The sequence below is a fragment of the Bison bison genome, unplaced genomic scaffold (assembly GCF_000754665.1).
Source record: "Bison bison bison isolate TAMUID 2011002044 unplaced genomic scaffold, Bison_UMD1.0 scf7180017864089, whole genome shotgun sequence".
Taxonomy (NCBI): Eukaryota; Metazoa; Chordata; class Mammalia; order Artiodactyla; family Bovidae; genus Bison; species Bison bison.
In genome coordinates this window covers 596,045-607,085 of record NW_011494661.1, presented here as the reverse complement: position 1 = coordinate 607,085, position 11,041 = coordinate 596,045, and the positions used below count along the sequence as shown (strand labels likewise).

Sequence of the window (11,041 nt, the reverse complement as noted above, 5' to 3'; positions counted from 1 at the left end):
TGGCACCGCAGGTAGATCTCACTCATGCCCTCAGGGGAGGGCACCAGGAGTTTGATGCAGAACTTCTGGCCTGAGACGTTGACATCAGGGACCACTTCACAGCCTGGAGGAAGAAGGGATGGGCTAGGGGGCTGGGGAGAGGAGCCCTGGTGCGAGGGCCCTGGGTGAAAGCCAGCCCTGCACAGCAGCCTCGGGTCAGAGGGCATCTTCCGGCCCTTAGTTGGAGACAGGTGAGAGCATTCACCTGGCCAGTCCCAGGTGGGTCAGGTGAGGCCCCTGCACGCCCCTGGCCCGGCCCTGCCCTTGTCCTGCAGACCGCCATCACTCACCCTTGAGGTTGAGCTGCTGGATGGGTTCCCCGGGGGCCTCGTCCTGGCTCTTGTAGTAGGACAGGGTGGTCTCCTTGAACACCACCCAGTGCTGGCGGTACCCCTTCAGAGTCAGTTTCCGGGGCCTGAGGGTGTGGCAGGAGGTTCAGGACAGGCCACCTCCCTCCCCCCCATCCTCTCTCCGCACTGGGCCCCCCTCCAGCAGGGCTGCCAAGGCTGGATCCAGACCCACCGGAAGATCCGGAGATGGTCCTTGAGTTCTGGGATGGTGGTGAGGCTGTCCTGGGGAGAAGAGGAGTCAGGGGGCGCCCAGCCCCTGCGCTCAACCCTGACCCCAGCCCCTGACTGGAGCCGCTCCTCACCAGCATGTCCGTGGGCGCCGACCCCTCCAGCTTCACCTCCAGGTTGCTCAGGGCTAAATCCAGGTCGTCCAGCCCTGAGTCTGTGCCCGCTGGTTCGTCCACCTCCCCGCTCTGGGACAGCTTGTTGATGTGGTACTGGAGGGGGCACATGGCCGGGGATGGCTAAGCCGGCAGCCCATTTGCCCAAAAGGGCTTCCCCGGATACAGGGTTCCCCCTGGAAGACCCTGCCCGAGGCCTGGCCTGCACCCAGCCCCTGGGGCCCCCGGCCCGCCCAGCACCTGTAGGGCTGCAAACACCATCATCTCCTCCGCGGTGCAGTCAATCTCTTCCAGCAGCAGGTCCCACCGGGCCTGCTCATACAACTGGGTCAGCCGCACTGGGTCTGTCTGGAGGGAGGGGGAGGCTGGGTTGGTTGGGTGACATCTGTCCTGAGCACCCCATGCACCCAGCTCCCCGCAAGCCTCTGGCCTCAGCCCGACCTGTGCTGTGCAAGCTCATGGAGTGGTTCCACATGGGCAGCAGACCCCAACCGCAGCCTGCCAACCCCATCTGCCCAGGCAGGCGGTGGTTTCTTCCCTCTAAACCTTTCTGTGCAGATATCGACTATTTGTCTACTGTGTGCCCTGCATGAAGGGACAAGGCAGGGGCTGAGTAAATCTCTCAATAAATAAGTGATTCAAAGCGATAAAGGAAGTAACTTCCAAAACAGGGGCTCACTCGTGGACTCAGGCAAGAAGCCCACGAGTTTGATGGTGATGAGAAAGAATGGAACTAGGGTGTGGGGGTGGGGAGGGCTGCTACTCCCCAGAGGGAAGCATTCCAGGAAGGCTTCCCTGGGGAGGGGGCTTGCTGTGCTGACACCTGGGAATGACAAGGAACCACTGACGAGAAGAGTGGTAGGAAGAACATTCCAGAGAGAAGGAGCAGGGAGCTCAAAGGGGCAACTCCAGTTACCCATAGAAGTAAGACTAAGCCCACACTTCCTCTGAAACCCACCAGCATCAATAGCAAAGCCATAACAGGGATAAAGGCAAAAGAACTAAGAAGAGAGAGGGGACTAAAGCAGGTTGAGAGATACTAACAAAATTTTGGAAGATGAAAAGCAGAAACATGGACAAGGACTGAGTTGCAGAGAAGGAGAGCTGGGTTCTCACACTTTTCCCTCTCTTGTTCTAAGGCAAAGGCACTAATGAGCTTGGAAAAATCAGAAAGCAAACAGCAAAAAGAACTAAGATCTGAACAAAGGCATCCCAGTTCATGTCGTAGACAGGCTCAGGTCTGGGAGGTGAAGGTGTTAGTCACTCAGTGTCCTATTCTTTGCAACCCCATGGACTATAGCCCGCCAGACGCCTCTGTCCATGGAATTCTCCAGGCAAGCATACTGGAGTGGGTTGCCACGCCCTTCTCCAGGGGATCTTCCCGACCCAAGGATTGAACCCTTGTCTCCTACATTGCAGGTGGATTCTTTACTGTCTGAGCCACCAGGGAAGCCTTTCTGCGAGGCGAGGGTGGGCTCAAATGAGGACCATAGAAAGCCTGTAAATGGAACAGTTCCTCCCTACTCCCTGCAGCCGAGTGACTCCCTGCTCCCAGCTGGCACCTGGTAGAAACCAGAGATTTACTCTCTCAAGATGCTGAGCCAGTGCATCTGGCACTCATGGCACAGCTGGGTGGGAGTACGTTGTACTGAAAACAGCTGAATGAAGAGAAAGTTGGCATTTTGAAAGATGAGACACCCTCAGCCCTTCTCCATTTGCCATCAAAGACATTGGCAATGAGCCTTCTATTCCCCAGTCAAGAGATCAGAGCTTTCACTGCTGGGAAGCCAAAGAGAAACCCCCCACAATGAGGGGGCATTCCTGCCCCACTTTCGCCAGGAGACCCTCCCAAATGCCAAGCCCTGTTCATCCACTCGGGTTTCTAATTGGCTTCTTAGAGCCTTACTAAGTATGAAAGGGCAGGCAGGGATTATCCACATTTAACAAAAACTGCTGGCATGAAGTACAGTCAGGGGGAAAAAGAACTTGGAGGAAATAAAGACAATGTAGACAGCAGAAAAACACTTCAAACACTAGTTGAAATCCTTACAGAGACAAAATTCTGCACTCCTAAAACAAGAACAGGAAGCTATTTTGAAAAGGAATGTAATCACAAAGTTATAGTAATTAAGACAACATGGTATTGACAGAGACAAATTGATCAATGGAATCAAAGAGAGTTAGAGAGAGGGACTTTGCTGGTGGTCCAGTGGCTGAAACCCTGTGCTCCCAGTGCCGGGGGCCCAGGTTCCATCCCTGGTCGGGAGCTAGATCCCACATGCTGCAACTAAGAGTTAACATACTGCAAATAAAGATCTCGCATGATGCAGTGAAGATCAAAGGTCCTGCATGCTGCAAACTAAGACCCGGCACTCCCAAATAATTTTTAAAAAATATTTAAAAAGAGAGTCAGAGAGAGACTCATGTATGTTCACCTTGGGACAAGGGAAATCTTGCCATCACTGGGGGAAAGGATGTTCTTTTCAATAAATGGACCTGGGTCAATTGGATACCCATATGGTAAAAAAAAAAAAAAATTTTTAATGAAAAAAAAAGTAAAGTATTTGTATCTCTGCCTCTTACCACATACAAATATCAGTTCCAGTTGAGTTGCAGATCTGAATATCGAAGTGAAAACAGTAAAACCTTTAGAGAAAAATAGGACTACATCTGTGCAATTTTAGAATAAAAGATTTCTTAAACAGGATGTAAAATATATTAATCATAAAACAAAACTATGACTCAGATTATATTAAAATTAGGAGCTCGTGTTCCTCAAAATAAACTACTAAGAGAATGAAAAGGCAAAGTATTCTGTGCTTTGTGAAAATATATTCACAATATATTTATCTGTCAAAGTACTCTGCACAGAATATATGAAGAACTCCTACAAAGCTGTACGAAAAAGATAAGTACCTCAGTGTAGAAACTGGTAAAACATTGGACAGAAACTTCACAAAAGAGGATATCCAAAGGGCTAACAGTCATGTGAAAAAGTTCTCAGCTTGACTAGTCATCAGGGAAACGTACATTAAAGCCACACAGAAACGCAAATCAGTGGTTGCCTGGGTGTGGAAGAAGGAATGACTGCAAATGGGCACTAGAGAGCTTTCTGGGGTGATGGAAATGTTCTAAAATTGGATTGTGGTGATGGTGGCATAGCTGTATCTTACTAAAAATAAACTGCTTACAGTGGGGTGGTTTGTATGGTATAGAAGTTATATCTCAGTAAAACTGCTTGAATAAACAAACAAAATACCATATGAGATACTATTACACACCCACCTGAATAGCTAAGATGGGAAAGGCAGGAAATATCAGGTACTGGTGAATGTGTGAAACAGTTGAAACTCTCATCACTGCTGGTAGGGGTGTACGGGGGTGTAGTTATCTACTACAGCTAAACCAGTGTCTGCCCCATAACCCCTGTGGCTCAGATGGTAAAGAATCGGCCTGCAATGCAAGGGACCCAGGTTCACTCCCTGGGTTGGGAAGATCCCCTGGAGAAGGAAATGGCTACCCTCTCCAGTATTCTTGCCTGGAGAATCCCATGGACATAGGAGCCTGGTGGGCTACACTTCATGGCTTCACAAAGAATAGGACACACTTTCATTTTTCAAACTAGTGCGTGCCCCACAACCCAGCAATTCCACCTCTTGGTGTATACCTTACAGATAATATGGTATATGTTCACCAAAAGACATATGCTGGAATGTTCATAATGTTTCTATTCATAATAGCCCAATCTAAACATTGTACAATGCCCATCAACAGTAGAATGGAGGACTTGCCTGGTGTACTGGATAAGAGACCTCCTGCCAATGCAGGGGACATGAATTCAATCCCTGGTCTGGGAAGATTTCATATGCCATGGAGCAACTAAACTCATGCACCACGCAACTACTGAGCCCACGCTCTAGAGCCCACAAGCCTGCACACAGCCGTGAAGAGCTGGTGCAGCCAAAAATTAGTAATAACAAAACAATAGAATGGAGAATTAAAATCAATTGTGGTATACTGACAGCCTGAAATAGTACACACCAATAAGAAATATGCTACCCTATATGCAACATGGATGAATCATATAAGCATAATGCTGAGTGAAAAAAAATACACAAAAAGAGTATATAGAATGTGTGACTTCCTTTATGTAAATTTCAAATATGGGCAAAACTAATCTATGGTGTTAGCAGTAACAGTAATGGTTCCCCCTGCGGGAGATACTGCTTGGCTTCTGAATGCTGGTAGAGTTCTATTGCTTGATGTGTTGGTGACATTTGTGAGTATTTCTAAATGTATATTACACTAAAAAATAAAATAAAAAAACACTAAAAAGGGACAGTCAGAAAATAAGAGCTCTTATAATTTAAAAAGACAGTTGCAGAAATTATAAAGTCAATAGATTATTTGGAAGATCAATCAAGGAACTTTCCAGAAAGTAGAACAAAAAGACAAAAAACATGAAAAAGGAAAAAAAAAGATAAATACCCAATTTTTTCTTGTAAAAATAAATCCAGGAGGTGTAATATCTACCAAGTTCCAGGAGGAAAAAAAAAAAACAGAAAAGTGGAAGGCAGTGAATTATTAAAGAGATTGTATAGACCATATTTCCAGAACTCAAGGACCCAGGCTTCTGGTCTGAAAGGGCTCAGCAAGTATGTGGGACAATCAAAGAAGAAAGATTCATATGAGGACATACTATTGAGAGATTTTTTTAAACATCAAGAAATAAGGAAAAGATTCTTTTGTGTCTTGTTTTGGCTGCGCTGTGTGGCTTGCAAGATCTCAGTTTCCTGATGTGGAATTGAACCCAGGTTATGGCAGTGAAATTGCTGAATCCCAACCACTAGACCACCAGGCAACTCCCAAGAATATTCTTAAGTTTCTGGGGCCTCTCCTACTCCTCCAGGAAAAATTGCAAGGGTCACATATGGAAGGGTTGAAAATGAAATGGAGTTAGATTCTTCAACAGAAACACTAGAAACTCGAGGACAATGGGAGGTTGCTTCAAAATTTGGCAGGAAAATGTTTCAAACCAAGAATTATGCAAACTTTCATGTGAGGGCAGACCAGTGACCTTTTCAAACACACAGGATTTCAAACCACTTAGGGAAAGCTATTACCATGTTGCCATTTTAGGGGAAGTCATTGAAATATATGCTCCATTGAAATGAGGGAGTCAGGAATCAAGAAGTCAACTATAGGAATTACCAGGAAATACTGAAGGGAAGTTCCAGGACAACAGTCAACCAGTGGGTCTAGATTGCCACCATTTCACGGTTCTCACCAAGATATAACACTGATTGATATCCTAAAGTAACCAATCATTTTGAAAGGGGCATTGTGCTCCAGCTGCAGTGTTGGGGGGACTGGGTTATGCAACATCCCACCTCATCACTCTGAAGAGCTCCCACGGCAGGCCACAGATTCACGGAGAGTGTCCAGAGAGCCTTTTGGTGTCTCACTTCTAATTGTGCACAGATAGGCAATTAACAGATGGTAAAGAATCTGCCTGCAATGCGGGAAACCTGGGTTGGGAAGATCCCCTGGAGGAGGGCATGGAAACCCACTCCAGCATTCTTGCCTGGAGAACCTCCACACACAGAGGATCCTGGTGACAGTCTATGGGGCTGCAAAAAGTCGGACACGACTGAGCAACTAAGCACAGCACAGACAATTAACAGAAAATAAATAAACCAAGAAAGGAAGTATAGTCACTCTGTGGCTTAGCTCAGAACACTATTTATATGTGTTACCATTTACAACCGCGCGCATGTTGTTTTAACCAAAAACTACAACACAGCTCAGTTGGGAAGATGCAAAAGAGGTGTATGTTGTAGGGGAAGGAGGGAGGAAATAAGACAGCTAAATTTTCATCTTTCATACGAAGTGAATAGATAATGCATGGAGTGAAGAAAAAATCAAGGGAATAGACATATCTAAGCTTGTCATATAGAGGTAAACACTAGAATAAAAAGCTAAAGACTTAAAACCTACAGTCTCTAGGGATCAGAAATCTGGGATAAGGAGAGGTAGAAAGGAAGTGTTTTTCTGTTGTTGTTATTACTGTTGGGACTATTCAACTCCTTAAGCTGTTACTTTGATTAAAAATAAAATTTCAGGGATTTTCCTGGTGGTGCAGTACTGCATGGGGCACGGATTTGATCCCTGCTCAGGGAACGAAGAGCCCCCATACCACAGGCGGCAAAAACAAACACTTAATTTACAAAACAAAGAAAACAGGAAAACCAAATGAATTTTAGATAGTGGATAACACGACCTTGAACAGCAACCACTAATCGCTATGAAACAAGTGAATGAATGGTGAGATTTCCCCAGCTTGCTGCCTGGAGCAAGTGTGAATGCTGCAGGCAAGAGGAGGACCCCAGATGGAGCCCAGCATATTCCCCAAGGTGAGAGGTGAGCAGGTGCAGCTGAGAATTTGGCGAGTCCAAGGCAGCTAGAGTTTACAGGGCAGAGTGCTGCAGAGCAGAGAACTGCACAGAGAGAAAGTTCTACATGGAATCAGCAGAGGGCCCCTTTCGAGTCTTTAGCTGATTAATGAGTGTGCATGTGTGTGTAAGGAAACAAGCCAAGGCTGATGGAAGAAAACACTGAAAGACACACGTGGACATTTGCCAGAGCTCACACCAGGGTGGGAAGAGTTCGTATTCCCAACAGAGATTAGAGAAACCTCATCATATGTATATAACATCAGAAGACTCAGGAGGCTCTTGCCTCAGTAATAGGGTAAACTTTTGTCCGGTCTAATTAATAACTGCCTTTGCCTTTGTGCATGCGCAGTTGTGTCCGACTCTTTGTGACCCCATGGACTACAGTCCACCAGGTTCCCCTGTCCATGGAATTTTCCAGGCAAGAATAGTAGAGTGGGTTGCCATTTCCTACTCCAGGGGATCTTCCTGACCCAGGGTTGGAACCTACATCTCTCGCGTCTCCTACATTGGGAGGCAGATTCTTTACCAATTGGCCACCTGGGAAGTCCCAATTAATTATCACAAATTACAATTATTAATGTTCAAAGCAAACCTTAGAAGGATCAAACTGTTTCCAAGTGTCTTAACTTTATCCCCAAATAAGATTTTAAAGTATTTTAAAAATCCAGCATGTAAGAGTATAAGATTTGTAGTGTCTGGTATCAAATTAAAAATTATCAGGCATGAAAAGCAGAAAAACACAACTCATAATTAGGAGATAGTCAATAGAAGTAGATCCAGAAATGACATAGATAATAGAATTAGTAGACAAAAACACTAAAAAGTTTTAATTTTTTTGGCCTTGCTGCATGCACAATCTTACTTCCCCACCCAGGGATGGTTTAGTCTTAACCACTGGACTGCTAGGGAAGTTCCTAAAATGTTATTTTAAATATATCTTGTATATTCAAGAAGATAGAGGAAAGCATGAGCATGTTAAGGAGAGATGGAAAATGTTAAAAAGGTCAAAACTGAACTTCTAGGCAGGGTATTAATGACAGATTAGACAAGGGAGAAGAAAAGATTCGTAAACTTGAAGATAGAGCAATAGAACTATCCAAAATGAAACATAGGAAAATAAGACTGGGGGAAATAAAAAACTGAACAGAGCATCTGTGAACTGTGGGACGATTTTCTGTGTCTAATAGTCACGTCATCAGACTCCCATAAAATGGAGGAGCAGAAAAGATACATGAAGAAACAAAGGTCAAAGATTTTCCAAATTTGATGAAACCTACGAACTCGGATTCCAGAGGCTCAGTGGACCCCAAGCATGAGAAACCTGAAGCAAACCAAGGCGCATGATCGTCAAATTGTTTAAAGCCAGTGGTAAAGAGAAAACCATAAAAGCAGTCAGAAAAAGACACATTACCTACAAAGGAGCAAGCCACAAGACTGTGGGGCAGTATTTTTAAGGAAAAAAACACATTGACCGAGAACGCTACATCAAAGAATAGTATTTTTCAAAATCAAAGGCAAAATAATGACTTACAGAGACGAACAAAAACTGAAAGAATCCATCACCAGTAGATCAGCTTGAAAAGAAATGTGAAAGGAAGTCCTTCAGGTAGACAGAAAATGATACCAGCTGGAAATCCGAATCTACACACTGGGATAAAGAGCGTAGGAAATGGTGTGTGTGCAGGCAGAGAGAAAAGACTGCTTTTTATATTTAAAAATGGATCTGCCGGACAACTGATTGCTGCCTTGTGTCTTGACTGTATCAGGTCAAGGTCCTGATCGTGATGGTGGTTGGGGTACCCAGTTCCAGGGGCCTGGGATCTCATGTATTGGTTCTTTTTTTTGTTTGTTTTTTTGTTTTTTAATGATTTTATTTATGGTTGTGCACGGTCTTCATGCTGCGTGGGCTTTTCTCTAGCTGTGGCTCCTCTTGTTGCAGAGCATGGGCTCTGGTACCCACAGACCTCATTTCTGCGGATCCCGGGCTCGAGAGCCCCGGCCCAGTGGCTGTGATGCATGGGCTCAGCTGCTCTGCCACGTGTGGTCTTCCCAGACCAGGGGTGGAACTCGCGTCCCCTGCTTTGGCAGGGGGGCGATTCTTTACCACTGAGCCACCAGGAAAGCCCTCAGGCGTATTTTAGACTAGTTTTCCACGCTCCTATCTGGTGAGAGAGGCCTGGGAGCCGGGAGTCCTCAGCCACAGTGCTAGCTCTGCCATCAAAAGCTCTGGGGCCTCTAGCAAGCGCCTGCCCCTCCCTCAGTGTCTGACTCTTTGCCCACCAGGTTCCTCTGTCCATGGGATTTCCCAGGCAAGATAACTGGAGTGGGTTGCCGTTTCCTTCTCCATCATGTATTAGTTCTTATAATTGTCCGTGAGTCTACAGTTACCTCAAAACCAAAAGTTTAATAAAAAATAATGGACTGGTTATTAAAGTTTAAATAATTACAATGGGACTTCCCTCGTGGCACAGTGGATAAGAATCTGCTTGTTGATGCTAGAGACACGGGTTTGCTCCCTGGTCCAGAAAGATTCTACATGGTGCAACTAAGCTTGAGCACCACAACTACTGAGCCTGGGAGCCGCAAGAGGGGTGTAAGTGCAGGGTCTTTGCCATGAGTCCGTGGTAGGAGGAAGCGCTGGGCAGACAGGGAATCAAGAGTTTTGTTTCAAACAGAAGTTGAGATGCCTGTTAGGTGCCAGAGCAGAGATGGCCAGTTGGACATGAGAGTCTAGGGCTTGGACATGAGAGTCTAGAGCTCAAGGAGGAAGGTCTGGGCTGGAGGTGGTAAAACTGAGAGCTTCAAGAGCACAGAGATGATCCTTAAACCCAGGAGGCTGGAGCTTCCTGGGAGAGAGGGTGGAGAGAGGAGGCTGGAGAGGGAGCCCTGGAGCTCGCAATTCCCAGAGGCTGTAGAGACAGAAGGAAGGGCAGAGAGGGGCAGGGCAGCTGCAGACCCCTGAGCAGTGTGTGGGGATCCTAAGCAGTCAAGTAAGAAGTGGACTGGGGCACTTCCCTGGCGGTCCAGTGGTTAAGACGCCATGCTTCCACTGCAGGGGCCACAAGCTCCATCGGGGAACTAAGATCCCTCATGCCCTCCGCCCGGTACAGCCCAAAACAAAACAGCATGGAGGGCTTGGTCACCTCAACAGGACGGGGAAGGAAGACTCCAGGATGGAGTTGGCTGAGGAGAGAGAGGGCATCAAGGAGTACCCACTGGAAAGGCTTCTGGGGAGCAAAGACACTGCACCCGGGTTCTGTGGACAACGATGCTTACAAGCTTGGCAAGGAAGTGGGGACAGAGAAGCGGGGCTTTTGAGCCCGGATGCATGGAGCCTGTTTGTTGCCGTGAGGACGGCAGGCAGGGAGGGAGCTGTACACACAGGCGTCCGCCTGCAAAGCCTCACCCCTCACCTGCCCTGGTTCCTGCCGGTCCCAGTGCCGCTGCCTCCAGAAAGCCTTCCCTGAGCCCAGGTGTCCCAGGCGTCTTTCACCTGAGCAGGCTTCCCAGCACCTACCACGGTCTACACTGAGCTGCCTCTCCCTGACAACCCTTGAGGAACAGGCCTTGGCATCCACGGGGGCCCAGCACCATGTTGGTGGAGCTACCCAACGGGGGTGTGGACCCACAAACGGACAGCTGGGCAGACTCCCACAAGTGTCTAACCTTCGCGGAGCCCAGACCTTCGACACGAGATCCCCCGTGTCCCACAACCCAGCCTCCCTTCTCCCTGACCCTGCCCACCTTGGGATCCAGGTCGAAGAAGCTGTAGTACTTGAAGCGCAGCCAGAGCGTGTCCCCGGCCTTGATGCCCTGCTGCATGAGGCACCGCGATGAATCCAGCCACCTGGACCAG

General features: G+C 47.2%; 1 protein-coding gene across 1 annotated transcript in view; it reads right to left on the bottom strand.

Annotated features, from left to right (window-relative positions):
- FERMT3 (fermitin family member 3) overlaps positions 1-11,041 on the bottom strand; it is a 19,026-nt gene that overhangs the window by 2,258 nt on the left and 5,727 nt on the right. The window contains exons 7-12 of the mRNA XM_010838088.1: positions 10,930-11,032; positions 971-1,078; positions 692-826; positions 562-611; positions 330-454; positions 7-103 (exon numbers count right to left, since the gene is read on the bottom strand). Of these exons, the coding sequence (XP_010836390.1) occupies positions 7-103; positions 330-454; positions 562-611; positions 692-826; positions 971-1,078; positions 10,930-11,032 (618 nt within the window). The remainder of the gene's footprint in view (positions 1-6; positions 104-329; positions 455-561; positions 612-691; positions 827-970; positions 1,079-10,929; positions 11,033-11,041) is intronic.